At 43.1% G+C, this 14,075-nt stretch overlaps 1 protein-coding gene across 1 annotated transcript in view; it reads right to left on the bottom strand.

Annotated features, from left to right (window-relative positions):
* Window positions 1-3,262, bottom strand: part of LOC112215068 (protein Shroom4) — an 84,259-nt gene extending 80,997 nt beyond the window's left edge. The window contains exon 1 of the mRNA XM_042297797.1: window positions 2,863-3,262. Within this exon, the coding sequence (XP_042153731.1) occupies window positions 2,863-2,985 (123 nt within the window). The 5' untranslated portion in view covers window positions 2,986-3,262. The remainder of the gene's footprint in view (window positions 1-2,862) is intronic.
* Between the last annotated feature and the right edge of the window lie 10,813 nt (window positions 3,263-14,075).

Here is a 14,075-nt window from a genome sequence, read left to right as displayed (position 1 = left end):
ATACCATTTGTATTTCATATACCTTTGACTATTGGATGTTCTTATAGGCACTATAGTATTGCCAGTGTAACAGTATAGCTTCCATCCCTCTCCTCGCCACTACCTGGGCTCGAACCAGGAACACAATCGACAACAGCCACCATCAAAGCAGCGTTACCCATCGCTCCACAAAAGCTGCAGCCCTTGCAGAGCAAGGGGAATAACTACTCCAAGTCTCAGAGCGAGTGACGTTTGAAACGCTATTAGCGCACACCCAGCTAACTAGCTAGCCATTTCACATCGGTTACACCAGCCATTAGGCTGATAGGCTTGAAGTCATAAACAGCGCTCTGCTTGCGAAGAGCTGCTGGCAAAATGCACGAAAGTGCTGTTTGAATGAATGCTTACGAGCCTGCTGCTGCCTACCATCGCTCAGTCAGACTACTCTATCAAATCATAGACTTAATTATAACATAACACACAGAAATAAAAGCCTTTGGTCATTAATATGGTCGAATCCGGAAACTATAATTTCAAAAACAAAACGTTTATTATTTCAGTGAAATACGGAACCGTTCGGTATTTTATCTAATGGGTGGCATCCCTAAGTGTAAATATTCTTGTTACATTGCACAACCTTCAATGTTATGTCATAATTACGTAACTTTCTGGCAAATTAGTTCGCAAATGAGCCAGGTTGCCCAAACTGTTGCTTATACCCTGACATTGCGTGCAATGAACGCAAGAGAATTGACACAATTTCACCTGGTTAATATTGCCTGCTAACCTGGATTTATTTTAGCTAAATATGCAGGTTTAAAAATATATACTTCTGTGTATTGATTTTAAGAAAGGCATTGGTGTTTATGGTTATGTACAGTCGTCCAACGATTGTGCTTTCTTCGCAAATGCGCTTTTGTTAAATCATCCCCCAGCATTGCATCGATTATATGCAACGCAGGACACGCTAGATAAACGAGTAATATCATCAACCATGTGTAGTTATAACTAGTGATTATGATTGATTGATTGTTTTTTTATAAGATAAGTTTAATCCTAGCTAGCAACTTACCTTGGCTTCTACTGCATTCACGTAACAGGCAGGCTCCTCGTGGAGTGCAATGAGAGGCAGGTGGTTAGAGCGTTGGACAATTTAACTATAAGGTTGCAAGATTGGATCCCCCGAGCTGACAAGGTGAAAATCTGTCGTTCTGCCCCTGAACAAGACAGTTAACCCAACGTTCCTAGGCCATCATTGAAAATAAGAATGTGTTCTTAACTGACTTGCCTAGTTAAATAAAGGTATATAAAAAAAAAAATAATAATAAATAGGCAAAATCGGCCCCCAAAAATACCAATTTCCGATTGTTATGAAAACTTGAAATCGGCCCTAATTAATCGGCCATTCCGATTAATCAGTCTACATTCTACCATCTACAGGATTTATGGGTCCCTGATCTGTACTATACAGAAATGCATAATTATGGATATGAATATCATTATATTCATGGTGATGCATCCTGAATAGGTACACAAAGGTAGGATATGCAATATCCTTTTTCATATTTGGGTATAATTGTAAACACTGGCTATTATTGTAATGAGCTCCGCCCCCAAACAAGACCACATTTGGTTGGCCCGGTCCAGACCAAATCTGAAACAATTATAGATGTCTGTGTTTCACAACTTTGGACAGTACAGCACAGCAGAGTTCCATATTGTACAGTAAAGTAGATATGTTCAGTACTGTACTCTACTCCAGTGTGCTCTACTGTACTGAACTCTACAGTACTCTTTACTGTACTGTTGTCTACTGTACTGTACAAACTTGTGAAACATAGACATCTAGGATTGGTTCAGATTTGGTCCAGCCAGGGAGTACTGACCATGTCTTGGCTTTGACCACCAGACCACAGAAAGAGAGAAAAAAACTTTTTTTGTTGAGCTGAACATAACAGTACGCCAGTGGAAGGGAGGACAGTAAGCAGGTGACCCAACTGTGGTTTATGACTACTATGATTTCCCATTGTAATTCAATTGCAATAATTCTGATTTAGTTACAGAATTATGGGTTTTAAATCACTTAATACATTCATAAACAAACTTGATATCAGTAAAAACACTATAACTAAATTGGTAGGTAATACCTTTACTTGCTACTTCGGTGAATGTGAACTTTCGTTATCCCCCCATGAGGGAGAGAAATTATCTTTAAAAAATGTGGGTTTTTGGTATTGGAATTACACGGCAATGTCTGTTCAATTTAATAGAGAAGGCAAATAATTTCTCTAAAACTAAATATAAAAGTGTTCATATTAGTTGGCAGGGGTCTTTACTTCAACAACATGATTGTGTTTTGATGTATTTATAATCCTGTGTAAGACTGTTTCTGGTAGATGTTGACCAGAAATCAATGACTTTGCTTATTCCTATTTTTTAGTTTGGAGAATGGCTTTAAAAAGCTATATATCTTAGTAAAAATAAATAAAACTCAGCTTTGACAGCTAATTTGAAATGCTCCTATGCACTTCACATGTTGGTGCTTATGGGTCCTTTTAGATGGAAATGCCCAGTAGTGACCACTGCAAGCTATACTATGTATTCTTATTTCTATATAGTCACAAGAATGATCTAAGTTTCAAAGGACTTTGATGGGGCATTGATGAATTAAAGGCAAAGAAGTTGAAACAAAATATCCAACCATGCAGTTCTACTGACTGGACATGTTACTCTCACACAGTCATAAACCACAAATTATGTAGCCTAACAAATGGACATTGCATTGGCCTTGTGGGCGGGCAGTCTAACAGTAAAAACTCAACTTAAACGTATCCCACGACAACAAAGCGCGTGCGAGAGTTCTGAAAACAAATCACGACTCACTTTAGTGATGATGAGCGGTTCTCCGTGCTCGAGACCTCCTTTCAGCGTGAACCCCCAAGGCGTGCCTCCGTTTAACTGGACTGGGATATGGTTAAACGACACGAGCTGCTCAACAGTCTCCATTCTACATATATTTTAACGTTATTATACTCGCGGTAACCGACCGAGCGGAGTGGAAAGGAGTCACTTTTCTACCTGCGCTGTTTTAGAACTCGGTCTCCATCACTACTAGCCAATGGGTCCTACCATTCCATTGCAATAAAGCAACAAATCGAACAGAGACATTAGTGATACATACAGATTGGGGGAGGGCTAAAAAAAAAGTTCAGGCAGTAGCGTTAGTGTTCCACTCTCCGCGGGGTGGTGAAAACGGATGTTTCCGGTTCTCAGGGCTACAGCAGTTTCCCCTGAAAAAAACAGTTGTGAGGACTCTGCTCAGGCGTCTTTTTACGCCTGCTACGTTAGTATTCTTCCAAAACCAAAACTTCTGACGCAGTAGGAAGAAGTTTTCCCAGTCCCCGAATTTCAAAACTAGTTTGAAATTCATAGATAGTCACGGTAGAATTTAAACTGGGATTGTCCAATGAGAGCGCCCAGGGGGAGGAAAGAGTACACACTACACAATTTAGCATGAGTGATAACAGATCAAATCTTATTCTAATTTTATTCGTTGCATACACATTTTCCAGATGTTCAAATCAAATTTTATTGGTCACATAGATGTATTTATGTGAGTGCGAGTGTAGCAAAATGCTGTGTTTCTAGCTCCAATAGTGCAGTAATATCTAACAATTTCACAACAAACACACACACACACCTAAGTAAAGGAATGGAATTAAGAATATAGAAATATATGGACAAGCAATATCAGAGCGGCATAGACTAAGATACAGTAGAATAGAATACGGTATATACATATGACATGAGAAATGCAAAATATGTAAACATAATTAAAGTGGCCAGTGATTTCAAGTCTGTATATAGGCAGCAGCCTCTAATATGCTAGTGATGGCTATTTAACAGTCTGATGGCACCTGTTCTGACCTCGCCTTCTGGATGATAGAACAGGCAGTGGCTCGGGTGGTTGTTTCCTTGATGATCTTTATGGCCTTCCTGTGACATCGGGTGCTGTAGGTGTCCTGGAGGTAGTTTTCCCCCTGGTAATGCGTTGGGCAGACCGCACCACCCTCTGGAGAGCCCTGCGGGTGCGAGCGGTGCAGTTGACATACCAGGCGGTGATACAGTCCGACAGGATGCTCTCAATTGTGCATCTGTAGAAGTTTGCGAGGGTTTTAGGTGCCAAGATAAGGTGCTGTTGGCTGTTGCGCCTTCTTCACCACACTGTGTGGGTGGACCATTTCAGTTTGTCAGTGATGTGTATGCCGAGGAACTTGAAGCTTTCCACCTTCCCCAATGCGGTCCCGTCGATGTGGATAGGGGGGTGTTTCCTCTGCTGTTTCCTGAAGTCCACAGTCAGCTCCTTTGTTTTCTTGACATTAAGTGAGGGGTTATTTTCCTGGCACCACACTCCACCACCTCCCTGTAGGCTGTCTCATCATTGTTGGTCATCAGGCCTACTACTGTTGTGTGGTCTGTAAACCTGATTGATTTGCAGGCATGCATGGCCTGCAGTCATGGGTGAACAATGAGTACAGGAGAGGGCTGAGCACGCACCCAAGTGTTGGGGATCAACAAAGTGGAGGTGTTGTTTCCTAACTTGACCACCTGGGGCCTGCCCGTCAGGAAGTCCAGGAACCAGTTTCACAGGGCGGGGGTCAGACCCAGGGCCTCGAGCTTAATGATGAGCTTGGAGGGTACCATGGTATTGAATTCTGAGCTATAGTCAATGAACAGCATTACTATATAGGTGTTCCTCATGACCAGATGGAATAGGGTTAGGGCGATGGCATCGTCTGTGGATCTATTGTGGTAAGCAAATTGAAGTGAGTCTAGGGTGTCAGGTAAGGTAGAGGTGATATGATCCCTGACTCGTCTCTCAAAGCACTTCATGATGACAGAAGTGAGTGCTACGGGGTAGTCATTTAGTTCAGTTACCTTGCGTTCTTGGGTACAGGAACAATGGTGGCCATCTTGAAGCATGTGGGGACAGAAAGGCTGGGACAGAGAGAATATTTCCGTAAACACTCCAGCTGCAGTGAAATGCTTATGTTTCTATCTCCAACCGTGTATATAACGGTGTGTATAGACAGCATGGACAATATATATGAATAGAAAGGTGTGTACAGCAGTAGTTATATAGGATGAGCCATAACTAGAATACAGTATATACGTATGACGTGTGTAAAACACAGTGATGGTGCGTGGGTAAAATCATTTGGGAAGCCAAGCCAGAAAATAAGCCATATTACAACCTACTGTATGTGTTGTGATAATTGCATTGTTTGAACTTTATCTTGTTAGTTCATATGCCTTGCGACCGTGATATGCCTAAGGTCAAGATAAGACCCAGTATACATTTGTTTCATCATATAACCGGAGAGCAACCTCTGTCCGGTGAAGTCCACAAAGCATATACTGTAGCATTTAACAAACAGTTACATTACCTATATTATGGTCAACAAACAATGTTTCCGACCTTTTCGGACTACTAAACAAAGATTGATTTAGAACCACGAGTTATTGCAAGTTGCAAAGTTAAACAGGAGCTGCCTCCACTAATTCCAGCACCATTTCAACTTCAACATCATGAAATCATCTATGCTTAGTCTATTACAGCTAAAAGATACCAAAACTATTTAGTCTAATCAACGTAAGCTAAATATGATGTGTGTGTGTGTGTGTAAGTAGAAAAAAAGATGTTGACTCACCTTACTTGTAGAGAAACTCCAATGCCATCCTCCTCTTTCATGTTGATGAAACGGCCGATGACTGTCATACAGTACACACTTTAATTTTTTGTTGTCCTTGGCTACCTGGCTAAAATGCCTGCTCAGTAGCCAGTTAACATTAGCCTTCTACATCTAGCTACATATTGAACTTTCATTCTCTCAGTCCAGGGGCACAATGTATTTTATGGTTGGGTCAGAATTGCTGTTATAATCATTGGTCAGTACGGAGAATTAAGTAAATCCACAAGTCCAAATCCCTATCTCCACCCATGGCTAATTTAGAAAAGGGACAATTTTAGCTAGCTACTAGCCACAGGAGAACAACACAACGAGATGCAACAATTCAAGTTGTTTCTGTCAATGATTAATATCTCTGTGATAGGAGTGAAGCCAACTCAAAACTGGCTTCCCTTGACACGTTTTTGGTGCGCCAGGACCATTCACAGTTGAGCTCACTCAGTTTAGCTCAACCCTGATTGGCTACTATTATATAACTTTTTTATCAAGGGATGCCAAATGCTTTCTGGCTTCACTTGCATTCAATGCTACAGGCAGCAACAACGTCATATTCTTTATGACCAGTCTGCCTCAGATGGCCTACACATACAGAGGGGCGCTGTTTCGCTCACTCAGATGCTTTCTCTGGTGAGATACATTCAGCCTCTTGCAAATTGAAGGATAATTATTAAAACACAGAGACACAAAAGATAAATAATGTAATGTTTTTTTCTTGGTACATTTTGTGGGGAGGCCTGGCTTCCCTTGGCCTCCATGAATACATGCCACTGGTAAAACAGTTTGTAAACATTATTAACTTCTTATGGCTGCAGGGGCAGTATTGAGTAGCTTGGATGAAAAGGTGCCCAGAGTAAACAGCCAGCTCCTCAGTCTCAGTTGCTAATATATGCATATTATTATTAGTATTGGATAGAAAACACGCAAGTATCCAAAACTGTCAAAATATTGTCTGTGAGTATAACAGAACTGATATTGCAGGCGAAACCCTGAGGAAAATCAAACCAGGAAGTGGCTTCTATTTTGAAAACTCCATGTTCCATAGCCTGCCTTTGCTCCATTTAAAGGGATATCAACCAGATTCCTTTTCCTATCGCTTCCTCAAGGTGCCAGTCTTCAGACAGCTTCAGGCTTTTATTTTGAAAAATGAGCCAGAAAGATAACATCGCGTCAGGTGTTCGCATGAGTTTTGCTCGCGCAACAGAGTTTGGGCAGCCGTTGCCTTTCCCTCTCCTACTGAAAAATACAGTTGCGGTTGATATATTATCGATTATATATTTGAAAAACAACCTGAGGATTGATTATAAAAAACGTTTGACATGTTTCTGTGGACATAAGGAACAAAAGGAACATTTATTGTGTAATTGGGAGTCACCTGAGTGAAAACATACGAAGATCAAAGGTAAACGATTAATTTGATTGCTTTTCTGATTTGTGACCAAGCTACTTGATGCTAAGTGTACATAATGTTTTGTCGAGCGATCAATAAAACGCTTGGATTGCTTTCGCTGTAAAGCATATTTTCAAAATCTGACACGACAGGTGGATTAACAAAAGGCTAAGCTGTGTTTTCCTATATTGCACTTATGATTTCATGAATATAAATATTTTTAGTAATATTGTTTGAATGTGGCGCAATGCAATTCAGCAGTTGTTGATGACAATTATCCCATTAACGGGATTGCAGCCATAACAGTGTTCAATGACACTTTTTCTAAGTTTGTTAATTTTATCCAGGATTGTTTACCTCTGTATATAGATTTTGAAACTCCACTATGAATTTTATCCCAATAGCCAGAAGGGGGAACAATGGGAAGCATTGGCAATATATTCATTTTGACAATAGATATTCTGCTGGTTAAAGCAACTGGGATATTATTATTAAGATAAAACATAAGTTAGACTAAAATATTAGTTCTACATAATCTGGCTGGTGATAACCTTCAATCTGGATAATAAACAAAACAAACCTTAAGACTACAGACATTTATCAACAAATATTATGAAAACAAGCAACACCCAAACATGACGGAGAGTAAGACAGGAGAACCGATTTCAAAACGAAAACATGACTGTTCTACAGACACAGACGATTTAATATTTTCACCACCGGGAATGGTAAAGGTCAAAACCGATCTGTTAAAATCAATAAATGACAAACTGTGTATACTTGAATTAGTTAGTAAGGATATAAAAGAGTTGAAGGCAAGCTGCGACGTTGGAGAAGGAAACACACAATCTAAAAGGGACAGTCAATAAGATTGAAATTCAAGTGATTGAAATTAAAAAGGAGAACACTGTTCTGAGGGAAGCCTTACTGGACATACAAACTAGATCCATGAGAGAGAATCTGGTACTTACAGGTATCCAGGAGAAAGAAGGGGAAGTTCCTGAATCTATAGTTAGAGAGTTCCTCCTTACAGCGCTTCAGATCCCACACGAAGCTATCATAAAATCCAACTTGAACGTGTACACCGCTTCGGACAGAGAGGACAAATGTATGAAAGCCCAATCGTTGCCAAATTTGCTTAATTTAAAGATAAAATAATGGTTAAAAGCCTTGGTAAGGCCTCCCGGGTGGCGCAAGTGGTTCAAGGGCGCTGTACTGCAGCGCCAGCTGTGCCACCAGAGACTCTGGGTTCACGCCCAGAATCTGTCGTAACCGGCCGCGACCGGGAGGTCCGTGGGGCGACGTACAATTGGCCTAGCGTCGCCTGGGTTAGGGAGGGGTTGGCCGGTAGGGATATCCTTGTCTCATCGCGCACCAGTGACTCCTGTGGCGGGCCGGGCGCAGTGCGCGCTAACCAAGGTTGCCAGGTGAACGGTGTTTCCTCCGACACATTGGTGCGGCTGGCTTCCGGGTTGGATGCGCGCTGTGTTAAGAAGCAGCGTGGCTTGGTTGGGTTGTGTATCGGAGGACGCATGACTTTCAACCTTCGTCTCTCCCGAGCCCGTACGGTAGTTGTAGCGATGAAACAAGATAGTAGCTACTAAACAATTGGATACCACGAAATTGGGGAGAAAACGGGGTAAAATTAAAAATATATATATTTAAAATAATAAGCCTGTGTAAAAGACTTGCTGGGACCAAAATTAGCATGAATGATCAGTTTCCGAAGGAAATTGCAGAATGGCGTAAATTTCTTTATCCAATTTTCAAAGAAAATAGATTAAAAGCGAAACGAGTAGCTCTCTTCGTAGATAAACTATATATTGATAACCAGTTGTTCAGAGACACAAAGACTAGTCCATGGTTATTTAAAAAATTACAAAGTTCTCACAGATGAGGAAAATAAACACAATTCTAGCCCGGTTATGGATTGTAACAATACAATAAAAAAGAGTGCTTTTCTTTCTTCACATATAAGTTATTGAACACACAAGCACTAATTCAACATAGTTGTAACGGCCATTGTTGGTGGAAGAAGGTGAGGACCAATGCACAGCGTGGTAAGTGTCATATTTTGAATAAAGAAATTGAACACTGAACAAAAACAACAAAGTGAACGAACGAAACCGTTCTGTCTGGTGCAGAATACAAACACGCAACAGAAAATAATCACCCACAACTCAAAGGTGAAAACAGGCTGCCTAAGTATGGTTCTCCATCGGGGACAACAATGGACAGCTGCCTCTGAGAACCATACCAGGCCAAACACAGAAATACCCAATCATAGAAAAACAAACATAAACATAGACTAACGCCCTGACCATACTAAAACAAAGACATAACAAAAGAACTAAGTCCAGAACGTGACAAGAGTGAAGATAAAAACTAAGTAAACAGAAGGCACAGTATGTGTGGATGATGTGGTGTGTGTTAATATTTTATTTTATTTGTTATGTTTGGGAAAGTTGAGTGAGTAATGAAATGGTTGCATTTCCCAGAACCAATGTATTGCTGTGAGCCAGGTTATGAGAGGGCTTTCAATGTTGTTCAGATGATGGATATACTTTTATAATTAATTATACGTCTTATTTATTTATTGTCCTATCATGGTGGAACAGTTTAAAAATAAATGATACATTTAATTTATTTATTGTCCTATCATGGGGAACTAGAGTTTTAAAATAAATTATATCTAATTATTTATTTATGATCCTATTTTAATACGGTCCACGACCCTATACCATAGACACCCACCTGAATGACCCAGATACTAAGGAGAAGTCCCTAACTGTTTTATGTGCCTGCTGTAAGCGGTCTGTATGCAGCCCAAATGAGTTCAGAGACCAAAAGCAGCACTGCCCCCTCAAGATTCTGAGCCTGCTTGGCAGGGTTGGTCCTGCAAAGCCAAAGCCCCCTAAAGGGAGAGCATTCTCAAAGCTGCTAATGAGAACCTTGAAGACCTTGTACCTAGCCGGTGGGGATTCCGGTGCGGTGCTCCCACCCAGGCAGGGGCAGTGCTGGCAACACTAGCTGCAGTAACCCATGGGGAGGGGGTCACACTCGGACATTTAGAGAGGGGGTATATTATTGTGACCCTGGTGGCACAAAATCAAAGTTTGACTGCATGGAGATGCTTGGGAATATTGTCAATACAGGAAAATGTGTACATTTGACCTCCATTATCTAGGATGTGACAATGGTTAATAAAATCTCTCAATTTCTGCCCATTTTTTGAGCGGTCTTGTAGGCCTTCTCATGCAGCTGCAACTGTAAGTGCATTTGTAAATCAAGACCTTTCTTGAGTTGGGCTCTCGGATGGTGCAATTGTTGAGAATGTGAGCTTATGGTTGTGTGGAGGGAAAGGGTTGAGTGTGTGTGGGTGTATGTGTGTATCCCACAACTGTGGCGAAGGAGTAAAATATGTTAGGGACAATAGAGGATGATCCATAGCTATATATAATACAAATCGAGGTGGGGGCGATGGAAATGCATTTGGCAGTTGATCTACTTCAATTCGGTAAATGGCACTGTGTGCTCTTTTCAAAGGATGGATCCCAGCCGGTTCAGGGCTATGGGATACAGGGTCTGCCGGGCATTGGGATGACAACCCAACTCGGGATGAAGAGGGCTTTTAGCGGATGGAATAGTAGGGACCAATTGGAGGTTTAGTTAGTAGCAATGCAAATATCATGGTACAGCTATATAGACAGTCAATCATCATGCCTACCAGCATACCAGGCCAAACACATAACCATAACATAGAAAAAGGAACATAGACTACCCACCCCAAATCACGCCCTGACCCTACTAAAACAAAGACATAACAAAAGAACTAAGGTCAGAACGTGACAGTACCACCCCCAAAGATGCGGACTCCGGCCGCAAAAACCTGAACCTATAGGGGAGGGTCTGGGTGGGTGTCTGTCCGCGGTGGCGGCTCTGGCAAGGGAGGTGGACACCACCCCACCACAGTCTTTGCCCGCTTCTTTACCCGCCTCCATGGTGCCTTTAGAGCGGCGACACTCGCCGCCAACCTCAGACTGGGGACCCTAGCAGCGGGCCCCGAATGGACGGGAGATTCCGGCAGCACCGGTCAGGTGGGAGACTCCGGCAGCGCCGGAGTGAAGGGTGATTCCGGCAGCGCCGGAGTGAAGGGCGATTCCAGCAGCACAGGAGTGAAGGGCGGCTCTGGCAGCTCCTGACTGACGGGCGGCTCTGGCAGCTCCTGACTGAAGGGCGGCTCTGGCAGCTCCTGACTGACGGGTGGCTCTGGCAGCTCCTGACTGACGGGCGGCTCTGGCAGCTCAGGATAGGCGGGCGACTCTGGCAGCTCAGGACAGGCGGGCGACTCTGGCAGCTCAGGACAGGCGGGCGACTCTGGCAGCCCTGGACAGGCGGGAGACTCTGGCAGCGCTGGACAGGAGGGAGACTCTGGCATTGCTGGACAGGCGAGAGCACCTGGAGGAAGGAGACGGAGAGACAGCCTGGTGCGTGGGGCTGCCACCGGAGGCCTGGTGCGTCGAGGAGGCACCTGATGGACCGGACCGTGGAGGCGCACTGGAGGTCTCGAGCACCGAGCCTGCACAACCTTTCCTGGCTGGATACTCCCCTTAGCCCGGCCAGTGCTACGGGGTGGAACAGACTGCACTGGGCTGTGCTGGCGAACCGGGTACACCGTGCATAGGGCTGGTGCCATATACCCCGGGCCGAGGAGACGCACTGGAGACCAGATGTGCTGAGCCGGCTTCATAGCACCTGGCTTGATGCCCACTCTAGCCCGGCCGATACGAGGTGCTGCAATGTACTGCACCCGGCTATGCCTGCGCACTGGGGACACCGTGCGCCTCACGGCATACCACGGTGCCTGCCCGGTCCACCTCTCTCCACGGTAAGCACGCGAGTTGGCTCAGGTCTCCTACCTGACTTAGCCACACTCCCCGTGTGCCCCCGCCAAGACATTTTTGGGGCTGGCTCTTGTCCCTGTTGCGCTGCCGTGCCAACTCCTCAAAATGCCGTCGCTCTGCTTTGGCTGCCTCCAGCTCTTCCCTGGGGAGGCGATATTCCCCAGCCTCTGCCCAGGCTCCCTCTCCGTCCAAAATCTCCTCCCATGTCCAGGAGTCCAGAACTCGCTGCTGCCCGATACCACGCTGCCTAGTCCTTGGATGGTGGGTGATTCTGTAACGATCGTCGTCCTCCTTGTCTGAGGAGGAGTGGGAAATATTGGACCAATGCGCAGCGTGGTACATGTTCATGATGTTTATTTGCCTGAACACTGAAATACAAAATAACAACGTGAATAAACGAAATGAACGAAACAGTCCCATGTGGAACAAACACTGACACGAAAAATTAATCACCCACAAAACACAGGTGGGAAAAGGCTACCTAAGTATGTTTCTCAATCAGAGACAACGAACGACACCTGCCTCTGATTGAGAACCATACAAGGCCAAACACATAAACACAACATAGAAAAAGGAACATAGACTACCCACCCCAACTCACGCCCTGACCATACTAAAACAAAGACATAACAAAAGAACTAAGGTCAGAACGTGACACTAGCAGATAATAAGAAAAGACGATCAGTATTTATCTGTCTAAAAGAGAAGGAATATAATATCTATTGTTTACAGGAAAACCATTCAACAATTTCAGATTACGTTTTGTGGAAAAAGAACTGGGGTGGGGCGAAATATATTTCTCCCATGGGCAAAGAAATTCAAAAGGGGTGATGGTTTTAATTAACAATAATTTTGATCCAAATGTGCAAATTGTCCAAACAGATCCTCAAGGTAGATGGATTATTTTAAATATGTTATTGGACAATAAACAGATATGGCTTATTAACCTATACGGTCCGAATAATGATGATCCAAGCTTCTTTGAAAATATATATAAGAATTTATCAAATCAACAAGCAACACTAGACTCTATTATTATGGTGGGAGATTTTAATACGGTCTTAAATACCTCTATGGACCGGAAAGGAAATCACACTACAAACTATCACCCTCAGGCACTTAAGGAAATCATGAATGTCATGGATATATTGGAATTAGTGGATATATGGAGACTTAAATACACTGACCTAGTGAGATATACATGGCGGAGGCTTAATCAAGCTAGTCGTCTTGACTACTTTCTTATGCCATTCTCTCTGGCACCAAAAGTTTAATTGGAACACCGACTGCGAGACAGGCCTAATTGCCCAACATCAGTATTGCTCTTATGGCTGAATGGAAGCAAGTCCCTGCAGCAATCTAGTGGAAATCCTTCCCAGAAGAGTCGAGACTGTTATGGCATCAAAGGGGAGACCTACTCAATATTAATGGCTATCATTTTGAAATTAGATGTTCAACGAGCAGGTGTCCACGTACTTTTGGTTATGTTGTGTATTTTAGAAGCTTTTCACTGACAGCCGCAACTCAATCCGCTAGACCTATTGCCATGCACACTACCCAAATTGCGGGCTTTCCAAACATACTTGTGATTTGATCCAATCGACAGATATTTTAAGTAAGCTAATGATCCTCTGTGGCCATGTCATGCTACCGGTTGAAGTATTTTGAATGATTTGATTTAGACAGGAGTAATTATATACTTTTTGGCGAATCAATTTACTGCCAACTATATGTAGCCCATGTATCTGATGCTGTCTGCACAAACATAGTATGACAAGCCATAATCATTTGGTCCATACACCATCAGAAACATGGTCTACACATACTGAGACAGAGGTGCGGTCTCGGTCAAAAAATGATCAATATTTCAATATTTTCTTCGAACAGGCAAAGAGGTTAGGTAGGGCAGGCCAGGCCCCATAAGACCCGCCCATAACGCCCTGCACACCACACACACACCTCTGGGGTCTGGGAAACTCCTTTCATGGCTAGGCATTCAGTCAACCATTCAGACCTTCAGTCAGCAAACCAGTCAGGGATATTGATGAGCTTGTT

The sequence above is a fragment of the Oncorhynchus tshawytscha genome, linkage group LG15 (assembly GCF_018296145.1).
Source record: "Oncorhynchus tshawytscha isolate Ot180627B linkage group LG15, Otsh_v2.0, whole genome shotgun sequence".
Taxonomy (NCBI): Eukaryota; Metazoa; Chordata; class Actinopteri; order Salmoniformes; family Salmonidae; genus Oncorhynchus; species Oncorhynchus tshawytscha.
Note: the sequence above shows the minus strand (reverse complement) of the source record. Positions and strands in the feature narration are given on the sequence as shown.